Raw genomic sequence first — 12,532 nt, 5'->3', positions numbered from 1 at the left:
CGGTAGTTTTTAGTTTTTGGAATAAATCCTAATTCTAGCCGGACCGCACCAAAGCCCTAAATAAGAAGAAACTTCTTTTATGTAACTGAAGAACTTCTTTTATGTAACTCTAACTTATTTTTCGCTAGAAATTTTATCTCAAAAATTTCATTTTTAGTAATAAAATTAAATTAAAATTTAACAAACGATTTTTGATATATCTCTTTACATTTTGTCGAATTTTAATTATTTAATTACTTTAATCATTGATTATTTAATGATTTTAATAATTTGTAGAGTCCAGGTGGGTTAACTTCTATCTGGATACAAGAGTAGCAGGAAGCTACACAGAAGAAGGGTTGAAACGCTTTATTAACTCTTTAAAATTTTCAGTGCGTCAAACGCGACGCTACTGGGCGGTAACTGAAAGTTAGGTAATTGAAAATTAAAATTTGAAATGTTTTACAAGAGCTAAACTAACCTATAGGGTTTAGCGAGATCCCGAACTTCAACCCCCTTCTAAGCTAGTGGCAGCAAAGCAAATGCAAAGTAAGCCACTTGAACCATACGGCAGACTCTTCTTTTCTCCTACCAAAACTCGGCTTTTAACTACTTCCTTCAACATCGAAATTTTGCATGCGTTCACGCGCGCTATAACATTTAACTATTCTGGCACTGACAATTAGGGAAATGAAGGCTTATAGAAAAGTTTTAAAGAAAACTTTAAATTATTAGTTAATAGAATATATAAATCCCTACAAATTAATTGTTTAATTTTTGATTATTCTAATCATTGATTATTTAATTGTTTTAATAATGAATTATTAATGATTTGATAGTCATTTTATTTATTTATTCTTGTTCCCCTTTCCTGACGGTCTTCCATAGGGCTCCTGAACTTCTAATTTTAAATATTAAGTCCTGACTTCTTTTATATTACAAAAAATAAGCCATGTGTATATGTTTACATATAGGACTCGGAGTCGGTCATTTTCTCTACCAATTCCACAGCCCTGATTTAACCCTTCTCGAGTCTAGGGCTTTGTTATTCTGAACTGAGCCATAAGTCGCTACGTAGCTCACTATGTCTCTCGACGTTTCATCATAGACAAAGGGCGAGGAACCCTACATCTTCTTTCGATATTACGCAAGGCATTATTGTCTTGGACATCACAGTGTCGAAAGATAGCGAAAAATAAGCATTATTTAATAGAGCATTTAAAACGCAAAAATTTAGGTAAAATATTTCTGGAACTACAATGAAAATTGTCTAAAAATGTGCGAATAGCCCCTGTTGCTCAATTCCTGTGCATAATATTACAGAAAGTATGCTTTAGTCATAAACGTGATTTTGATTTTAACTCTACGAATGTTATCTTAACAGATCTCATTGGAAGAAACCCTCACATCAACCTCATAACATTTTTAAAAGACATCTCCTTTTATCGTATGATTTGAACTACATTTTATCCTGCTCTACCTGTTGCTAGAGCATTTCTCAGTCATTTCTCCATGTCTTCATCTCATTGGAAGAAACCCCCACATCAACCTCATAAGTTTTTTTTATAAGACATCCCTTTTTACCATATGATTTGAAGTTATTTCCCTTTTATCCTGATCTACCTGTTGCTAGAGTGCCTGGGCATTTCAAGTCATTTCTCCATGCCTTCATTAGTATCTCAGGTCCATTTCATCAATTCACTTGATACAGTGTGTTTTGCATCTTGAATTTTCACCATTTGTTTGGCGCATAATAACCCTCGAGGTTTTGTGCCATTAAAAAATCAACCAACAAACCAATAGAAAGTATGCGTAAAACTCTACCCCTTATCCCTGCAGAATCACAAATGTTTATGATATGTACAATAAATTACTCAATCAAGCTTTTTAAGCTTTTTAAAGGGCATAAAATTTTAACTGACAGCAAAATATTAGTCAAAAGCTGCATCAATTATTTGACATAGTAAAGCAGAAAATGCTCAGCAAGGCATAATTATTTATGGTTGCTTACGTGACATTTCTTGCCACTTTTCTTATCTCTTAATTATTTCCGCTGCGCGCTAATTATAAACGGCTATTTCCTTGCTTCATGTTAAAGCTCAAGCCCATTCTCTTAACGAAAGTACAGATAAAAAAGGTCAGTTACGAACCAGGACTGTAAAAACCTACTTTTATTTGTGTATTTGCTAATTTAATAACAAACGAATATCTGCTGAAACGATGAAGATTTTCTTGTTTGTAACAGTTCTGTTAACTTCGGCACTTTCGACAGAATCTGGTAAGCACGTCAACTATTATAGAGCTTATTTTAACATTTTTTTCCATATCCTATTCTACATTTATAAAAAACCTTTTTTAAAGTAATGTTTCTCGATACTCTATCTATTTATTGCAGTTGATAATTGAAGTGATAAAGAATAATGGCTTTCCGATAGGAAGTAAAAACCAAATTTCCTTGTTCAGAAAAAAATCCTTGCGTGCCAAATTATTATGAGTAGAATAATTATTACGAGTCAAAGTATTGTGAGTAGAATAATAATTATGAGTCAAATTATTATGACTAGCATAATTATTATGAGCAGAATAATTATTACGAGTCAAAGTCTTGTGAGTGGAATAATAATTGTGAGTCAAATTATTATGACTAGAATAATTATTATGAATAATTTATTGAAGAAAAAGAGAACCTGACTTTAACTATAACAATGAGTTAATATTGATTTGAAACGAACACCGAAGAAGATTACTTATTTTATTTTTAGATTTTTTTAAGATTTTGTAATCTTCTAAAAGGTCTCTGGTAGAAAACAAATCTGAGAGGTATTTGTTTTTCATCATAAATGTCTAGATACCTTAGGATTTGTTTTTGCTGGAAACGTGAGAAATGCATAATGTCCTCCCCGGGATTCGAACTTCCGAACACGCGTCGAGTGTGCTTCCAGTTACATCCCGAAAGCATGCGGAAAGGAGGGAGAAAATACCTTATATACTTCCCGGCGACTGGGAATGAGATGACCGAATCGCCCAATCCTGATGGTGACGAATTATCGTCAACCACCTTTTAAGTTTTGCGCCACTGTAGAGTCATTAAGTTATTTTTTTGATGCTGGAGACGTGAAAAATGTGCAGTGCCCTCGCCGGGACTCGAACCTGGACCTTTAGAATACGCACCCAGCGTGCAGACCACTACACCACCAAGGCGAAGAACGTCTATGTAAAGAAGGAAAGGCTCCATAGACGTATTGTAAACCAGTTTGTCTTCTACTCCGCCAGAAAGAAGACGGAAAATTCGCCATGGGATTTGGTGACGGAACCTGTTGGCGAGAATTCTCTCCCCTCTATGATGTACCGGACCTGGCCCGAGATTTTCCTCCTCCGCCAAGTGTACAGGAAATTGAGGAACACGGGTTAAGATTAGTAAGAAAATTAGCATTATCAATATTATATATAAAAATTGCATTATCCGTAGCACAGTTTGATGTCTGATTTTATATTCGTCAATATGGAGGAAAAAGAAAAATGGAGTCACATAGCTTTAAACTCTTGATAAACTTGACCGTCGAACTTGTTCGAACTTCGACATCAGCTTCGAGATTTGGCGCTTTTTGGCGACAGATGTTTCACGAATGCGCAGCTGTTTCCCTTTTCGTTCGAAGGGAGCCACTCCTGCTGCTGAAGTTTTCCTTCTTAACAATACATATTCTTTGACCAAGGCACGCTAAGAAGGCGGGAGAAATATCTTATAAAAGATAGATTATTACAGTTATAATTGCAATCAATCATCTCAATCATTCAGACACTAAATAACACATGTCTTACTTTAAATAAGAATTACCTGGGACTGGTTAATAGTTTCCAATGGCTGAGTTATAAACACGACTCCAGGTTCAGATTTCTCTAGATTCGATTCCTAAACAGGGCACCAGGAAGGCTTTCTCTCTCTTGGCTAGAAGCCACTTCTTAAATACCTTTTGCAGTTTGCAAACTCATTAGCATAAAAATTCTACTCTTGCTTTTGCTTATGCTGACCGGAAATGGAAACTAAGAGACGATAACAAAGTTTAAAGTAAAATAAACGTTAGTGAAACTTAAAATTTTGATAAACTGAGAAAAGAGTGAATGTGTATGCACACACTTTGACGTTGCGTCTGAAATTATAAACGTATACCGCTATGCCACTTTTAAAATTTTTGTAATTCTGCTGTTGAATTGTATATGGAGTAAGCGCGAAGAAAATGATGCCCAATAAAAGAAAAAAAAAAAAAAAAAAAGCGGCAAATAGGAGTGAGTGTAGCAGCGGACTGGTAGACTACGAGCTCAGCGAGTGTGTAAAAAACCTTAGCAAACCCTTTTTCGGGACTGTTAAAATCTTAAATCTTTCAGAATTTTTTTTCCGTATGAAACTATATCACACACTAATGTATATATCAGAAATGAATTTAGCCCGTAATTATGAAATGTGCATAATTTTGTTGTATTTGATATTGATATAATTTTCTATCTATATAATTACTAATTGTGTTCTAATTTTCTACCTATATAATTATTAATAATCTATATAATATATTAATAATCTAATTTTCTATCTACATTCTATATAATAATCTTTCTATATAATGTATTAATAATCTAATTTTCGATCTATATTCTTTATGCCACGTATTTGTAAAGAAGTGATTATGTAAATTATAAGCAACCTTAATTACTTCTTTTTTCTGCGTAAATGTGAAGTGGTCCATAGCAAATTCCTTGCCGACTGATTGTCCTTTCCATGATGGGTTAGTTCATCGTAGGGTACGTTCGCCGTGAAGTTATACTTTTATTTACATACCTATATTTTAACTTTATATGTGTAATTAATGTATAATCACATTAATCACATTAAGTCCTAAACATGTGACAAGATGTCCAGGAGAATCCATCTTTAGATCGCCTGATAGAGTTAATTATTTGGATAAACGATCGTCTTGTACAAAGCCTTAATTGGCCAATTGATCCATCAACTGAAGCAGAGTGATATTATTAGCATGGAAAAAAGCCTCCCCAGTCTAAAATCCCCTCTCTGAGAAATGAAGAAAAGAAGTTAAATTTTGGATGCAGAGATTCATATAATTTTGTTGTTTATAATGTGTAATCGTTTAAGTTATTGCTAATCATTAAATATGTGCTAGGAAATATGATTTAGAAAACAATTAAACGGCCATTTCTAGGGATAAATATTTGGCTTGCATTGGAAAAAGCAGCAAATTTCTTGTGTTTCTCTGTCTCTAAATTTCTTATGTTTGGATTTCAGGCAAAATGTGCATGCTATTTTACTTAAAAAGACATGTCATAGACTTTTAACTTGCAAAACTATGTGACTTAAATCTCAGGAAAGAATGCGAATTAGAATGTGTTCTAACTGCACACATCAGTTCATAAAACTTATTCACGAACGACAGAACTATCCAGCATACAGTATTGCCTGATGAAATATTACTCCTCTCGTTAAGCATATTAAAACAGCCATTAAAGTTGTAAGGATGTTAATTTTATTAACAGTTAAATTTTGAATTAAACTTCTTTCCTGTCAAATTCTTAGCTTCAACTTGCTACTTCCGGCCAGAACGTAGTTTTAGAATCACTTCTAAATACATAATGAGGAGGAGCGGTATTTAAACCGCGAAGTTCTTGGGTCTTAGAGAGAGAGTTACCAGGTATGCTGTTTGCACTCGTCCGCTTTCTTACGCTACTCTCTCGTAAGCTATTGTTACGCTCGCCTTTCTTAGGCCCTTGATTGCTTCGCAGTCAATTAGCGTTAATTGGCCAACTCGGTTAGAATCTTGATAGCTTCGGCTATATCTCTTTAGTTTAGATTAGTTTTAGCTTACTTCTTAGCCTCTTAAGTTCAAGCCCAAGTGTCGGCTTTTGTTGTACACTCCAAGACGAAAATAAAGGATTATTTACCCCCCCCCATCTTGCTGTTTCTTGTCACAACTCAAGCGATTTATTCGCTTATCAGTTCTTAAGATTCTTCACGTTCAACAGCAACTTAGCCTTTACAAAGTGGAGAACTCTACAAAGTACAGAAGGTAGTCTCTCCAAAATGTCTGGGGAATTTATTAGCCTTTGCACAAAATATTATTACTGTCTTCAATGCTGAACCAATTGAGCAATGCTCGGCTTTACTCAAAGTTTTCCTCACATCAGATTGTTTTCCATGAGCAGAAAATTGTCCAGTCTCGATTATGCCATGTGGTACCATTTTAGATATTGATAAACTTGTAGAATATATAGCTTTTGTTTTTAAACAAGGAGCATGAAAACTGCACAATCTCCCACCGGGATTCGAACAAAGAACTCAAGACTGCTAGATGGACGTTTTATCCACTTACACCATGAAGGCACGCGATAAGCGATAAGCAACGGAGGACGTGGGCACTGTCCCTTTACCAAAAGGTTAATCGGTATAGCACCACGTCCACCTATATCTAGAGCCTAAAGAGGAATCACAAGACGCCACGCACCAGGCGCCCAAACCCAGAGCCAAATTCAACCCGGGGGCAGTCCAACAGACCAAATGCCCACGAAAGACAATCCCAACAACCGCCCAGGGACTGTCTAATCTGATCGTTCTTAGTGACTTTTGGACATTGCACTTTTAGTCTATGTTTTATTACTGCTCTTTAATACTTTATAATGTCCCGTAAATCTGTTTTAACAACTGCCAGAGAAACATCACAGGGGGCTACTAGCGCACCCGATTTGTTAGACTCTGACTTACCTTATGCGGATAAAATTACACTACTCTGTGCTGATATACGCAAAGTAGCTACCACCAGCAGAGGTGGCAGAATCCTCTTATCTTCGGACCTTCGAGAGCATCTGTTACAATCTCTGACAACTTTGCAAACTTTGGCCTTACAGGGGCCTAAGGGCTTAGGGAGAAAATATCAGCAGAAAAAGAAACAGGTATCAGATAAAGTATCAGCAAGCGGATTGTGATCTTAAGAAGATTCGGCGTTATCACACTCAGCCAGTGACACCAAACCTGCTAACCAAAACTTGTCAGCGACATAAAAAGAACTGAAGAAGCTTTTATAAGTTTTTTACTCGCAAGTTTTTATGATCTTTTAAGACTTCTTTCTTTGTTGAACAAGATTATTGAAGTTATTATTCAGGAAATACTTCCGAAAATAATTCAAGTATTATGGCTTCGCATTAGTACCGATCCAGAACTGCAGTTCTTATCAGTTATACAATTTGGTGGAATTTATATTTTTGGCTCTTTAAAATATTGCATCACTGAAGCATTTTTCTTCGATATGTACAAAGCCTTAACAGAGGTTGACCGGATGCCTTCAAGCAAACTAATAAACAAACAAATAAAAAAAAACTCTTGGGTTTTTCAAGTTACAACATCAGATCCATTAAGTCCTGTCTAATAATTACACCTTCATTCTCTTAGGATTTTTATTATTTAGCATTTTTAGGAGAAACACTTGAGATATTTTAAGTTGCTATAACACACATAAAGGTGTTTCGTATAACTTTTAAATAATATTTGGATCAACTTTTTGACGTGTTTTACTACGGCTGCGTGTTTTTTCTATACTTTCCACAAAATGTTACAGATTGCGTGTTTTGCACCAAGTCAGTTAGTTATCAGCATTGAAACATTCATCAAACCAAAACAATGTTTATTATGGCAGATAATTGGTTGCTATGATGCGATAAAGCGAAAGAGCTGCGCCAAACAACTCGTCACGCATTTGCTTTCTTTCTGATAACACTTTTAAATTACAGTTGTTGGTGTTGCTTATGCTCACTTGTCTGACGTAGTTAACGCAAGCCCACGAAATTCCTCATGGCAAGGAGCGCTAGATTACGCCTGTCGTCGGCAGCAGCCTTGAGCACCATTCAGGTGATAGTGCGATTTAGCTCAGTTCCGCCCCCAATTTTGATGGGGAGCACCCCGGGAGGCGGGTCCGAGGGTCTCCCACTCCTTTGCCTTTCCACCGAACAACACGAGAGAACTTTCGGCTCGCCGCATGTTTTAGAGTGCCACCATACCGCACCGACACCATACATTTACAAACATCCATACCTTCTCCGGGGTTCGAACCCAGGCTCTTCGTCACGGCAGTCAGCGACGCTAACCACTACCGGTTGCGTAATGGCAGACCGCACATTGAGTTGAACAGTGTTAAACGAATGTCGCATACTGCGCATGCCCAGAAACAAATTTGGCGAAATTATTATGTTGGCGCGATTTGAAAAGAAGATAAATACGGTATGTGGTAGATGTACCGCCATCTGATTGTGAACAAACACATCCGGCGTTTAAGTCTTCGTAGAGTATACGTGCAATGTAAAGTAATTACTGTGTAAAATTAGATTTTTTTTCCTGTATTGCTCCAACAACTGGAAAGTTGAAATTATTGCGAAGTAATGTGAAGCAGTGTTTACATTCAAAATGTAAAATATAATGCTTATGAAATCCTGCACATTCCTTTGGAACTGTACAAATTTTCGTTCAGAAAAAGACTGAAATTTAGGATATATTAGTTGAAAATTTATTCATTATGCTTTTAAGCAATAAAAACAATTCAGAATTTACCATACGTTCCATTCGTACATACATAAAGAAACACTGAGGAATATAACAGGTGCTTGCAAATAACACTGAAGAAATTTTACAATTCTTTAATGCTAGTTATTAAATTCTTTGAAATGAGAAAATAAAAGCGCGAATATACGCTAACAAACTAAGCGAGATACTCCAGTTTACAATTACTGAATTATAACATGCAAACAAATTACATTTAAATAACGAATTATTACGAACATATGTTAACAAATATTAAATGCACTGTTATTGACAAATTAAAATGAAACATATATTAGAAAAATAAGCAAGTGCAATGGGCATGGACATTAAAATAACTAATAAGCAAAGTTCCACAACATTGCAGTTTTAAACATCACTCGAACACACTCGACAGCCATGGAGATCACGAATAAGCTAACGTAGGGTTGCTTAGTCGCCAATATTTCTCCCCGCGCCAAAGGTACACCATCAAGCATGCGCAGTAAGCGAAATTCGCTTAACATTGTTCAACTCAATGTGCGGTCTGCCATTACGCCTACCGGTTGGGCGGCTTAAACTGTAGCTGTATTTACTGATGACACGCAAATCTTTTAGTACTTTCGTACAAATAACCACAAGTATATACAAGATACAAGGGCTGGTATTCATATTTCTGGCCTTGGCAGCAGTAGGCGACCCCAGACGATTCCAATCGAAAGCCCATCGAAAATCAAACCCCCATCAAAATTTCTTCAAAACGTTTTGCCATTTTAGCCTGATTCGTGTTGTTTATAGTAAACTGAAAAATTCATCTCGGCAAAAAACGGAACTGAGTCGTGAACATTTTCGTGCAATTATTTTTCATAACTTCCCAGGTAGATTATCAGGATATAAGGTATATATCTCCCGCCTTGTTAGCATGCCTTCGTGGTGCGGGGTGGCGCGTGTTTGGGTCCCGGAAAGGGTATTGCTCATTTTTTTATCTCTCCTGCTTCGAAATAACCTAATAGCTCTACATTGGCGCCCGAAATAAAAAAAAGGTGGTGGATGATGATTTTCCACCGCCAGGATATGGTGATTGAGTTCCCTAATTTCCAATTGCCCTTTAAAAGGGGAGTTTATAAGGTATATCACCCATCTTCTTAGCATGCCTTTGTGGTGGGGTGGTTAGCGCGCTTGGCACGTGTCGGGAGGTCCGTGGTTCGGGTCCCGGTGAGGACATTGCTCATTCTTTATCTCTCCTGCTTTCAAAAATCTTAATGTTCATACAAAGAGAAGAGTGCTCCGATGAATTTAATTCTTTATACAACGATAAAGCACCATTCTACATCAAAGTACAAAACTTGTATAACGAATTCAATTGTGGTCGACGTTGGCTCCAAGACGAATTCCGCGAAGGTCGTCCAAAATCGGTAATTGTGCCAGAAAATATCGATGCTACGCGGGAGCTGATAAAGCAAGTCGTCATGCGACATATCGTGAGATTAAGGCATCATTTGGGCATTAGTATGACAAGCACCAATAAGATATTACTGAACAATTTAAGCAGTAAAAAATATTTGTTCGCGTTGGATCCCGCATAATCTGACAAACGCCCGTGTCGATTGGTGAAAGGAAGTATTAGAAAAATACGTTCAAGGTACATCAAAGGCTGTGTATAACATCTACCCAGGTGGCGAATTATGGATCTATGAGCCCAAAGCAAAACAGTAGTCGATTGTATGGGTTTTCCTAAACGAGCTAAATCCAACAAAAGTTGTTCGCGGAAGAAGCACATCCAAGCAAATGGTTTCCTGTTTCTTACCTGTCACGTGGCAACAGTGGTGTTAGACGAACGCAGTCAATTCCGAGTGGTACACTACCATTTGTTTGCCAGAAGTCATCGGAGAAATTCGAAAAAACAGAAGAGGCGAATCATTCTTCATCATGACAATGGGAGCTCTCACACATCGGCTCAAACAAAGGAATTTTTGATGGGCCAAAAAATTCCAACTGATGGGCCATCCGCCGGCCAGCCCTGATTTAGCACCAATGACTTTTTTTTAATTCCCGAACTACAAAAATAAATTACGTGGTCAGCGGTTGAACCCGAAGAAACATTGATCAGCGTGGTAACCCGAAGAATTGGTTGATACATTCAAAACGCATGTTTTGAAGTTACCTCAATCGGAGTGGAAAAAGTGCTTCGAAAGTTGGTTTAAACGCATGGAAAAGTGTATTGACCTTCAAGGAGAATATTTTGAAAAACAATAAAGTCCATTTCGATCATAAACTTTTTTTTTATTATTATTAGGCCAGGAATATAAATAGCAACCCTCGTATTAGAGGATTTAGAAATGAAAAATTGCAAATTTAATATAAATAAATACAACGTCTATTCAATCACATGAAAACAGGAAAGTCTTTGCACTCGAAATATACGACATTATCATTCGCTGGTTAAAGTCCGGCATTTATCTTAGAATAATTTTGATCCCTCACTTAACAGTTATCAAAAAACAGAATTTTGTGTTTTAAACATTTTTGATGAGACATGCTAAAAGTGTTCATGATTACTCGATTAAACCATATTGCAGTAAAAACGCCTAGAAAGGGAAGAAAACAACTATAATTGAGTTCTCTTCCCATATTATTAAATATGAAGGAGCTATGAATTTTCAAACACTAAAAATGGCAACTAGAAACATTCTTTATACGAGGGAACCTTTTATATCCATAGAGCATTTTCTCTAACTTTGTGCAAAATTTTAAATTTTTATACTGTCTAAATCTTCATAAATACATTTTTATATACGTCCTGAGTTTTTATAAGGAAAGCCAATCAAGTATGTACCAATTAAATATTTTTTACACCATATGCATCAGCTGTATAAATTACACCAATTAGATTGTAGAGACATTACGATTTTTGGAAGCCAAAGAGATGAAAAATGAGCAATCGTCCTTCGCCGGGAATCGAAACACGGACCTCTGAAATACCAGCTCAGTGTGCTGACCACTACACCACGAAGGCACACTAGGAAAGTGGGAGAATACCTTATAAGATATTATTAAAACTCAAGTATAAAAAAATCTGTTGTGTACAACACATGACTTTCTTGTATGGAATATTAAATTATACGCAATTTTTCTGCATTTCATTTAAGCATATTGAATTAACAGTTAACGAATTTTGAATTAAATCTACTTCGTCGATAGCGCGTAAACCACAACAGAATAAATTCACTCTTTAAAGTTCACTATATTTATTTACCATAGGTACACTTCGGCGCTAGGTCCACTTAACAGCGTTACATTTCATTCATTTTATAATTCAAAATGCACAAAAATTATATCATTTGAAGAATTACCACATTTAGAAATCAAACAACAAAAATCAGCGTTATATTTACAAATTTTCACAGGACTAGTTTCGATGGTTTTACTCAGCCACCATCCTCAGCTGCAAAAGCGCAAATGAACGAGATAGGATATAATGATTAAATAAGATAAGAAAGGCTGGAGAGAAGATAAGCTAGTGGCGCCATCTCTTGATGAAACCAGAACTAAAACATAGTTTCTTTAAAGGCCGAAGGCAAAGATGGATTGGAATTAGGATCGTTAACTAGAACAGAGAGATTTTTTTGAATGTGAAATGCCTCTAGAAAATCCAGTTCTCCAATGGAAGATTTTTTTGAATAATTTTGGCAGCAGAAAAATTGAAAGTGTGATTTTCGGACCAACAATGTTGGGCAACAGAGACTTCTGTGCTTCCTTTTTTCTAACATATGCCTCATGTTCCTTGACGCGAAATTTTAAGGCTGTCTTAGTTTGGCCAATGTAAATTAAACCACACTGGCAAGGAATCCTATAAATACCCCAGGAATTCATATCCGGAATGGGGTCCTTGAGTATGGAACTCGGAATTTTTTTGATGGGAGAATAAACGACACGAAAGTTAAATTTCTGCAAAATGTGTGCAAATTTATAGCTAATTGATGGAAC

At 36.2% G+C, this 12,532-nt stretch overlaps 1 protein-coding gene across 1 annotated transcript in view; it reads left to right on the top strand.

The window, feature by feature from the left end:
* Positions 1-2,107: 2,107 nt before the first annotated feature.
* The window catches only part of LOC146993994 (uncharacterized), a 67,658-nt gene continuing 57,233 nt past the window's right edge, over positions 2,108-12,532 (top strand). Inside the window, exon 1 of the mRNA XM_085826445.1 lies at positions 2,108-2,257. Coding sequence (XP_085682571.1) covers positions 2,200-2,257 — 58 coding nt within the window. The 5' untranslated portion in view covers positions 2,108-2,199. The remainder of the gene's footprint in view (positions 2,258-12,532) is intronic.

Source organism: Stegodyphus dumicola, chromosome 11 (assembly GCF_044657685.1).
Source record: "Stegodyphus dumicola isolate Sdum_Otavi_A_Nest chromosome 11, ASM4465768v1".
In the NCBI taxonomy this organism is placed as follows: Eukaryota; Metazoa; Arthropoda; class Arachnida; order Araneae; family Eresidae; genus Stegodyphus; species Stegodyphus dumicola.
The sequence above is the reverse complement of the archived record's forward strand: the minus strand, read 5'-3'. Positions and strand labels throughout refer to the sequence as shown.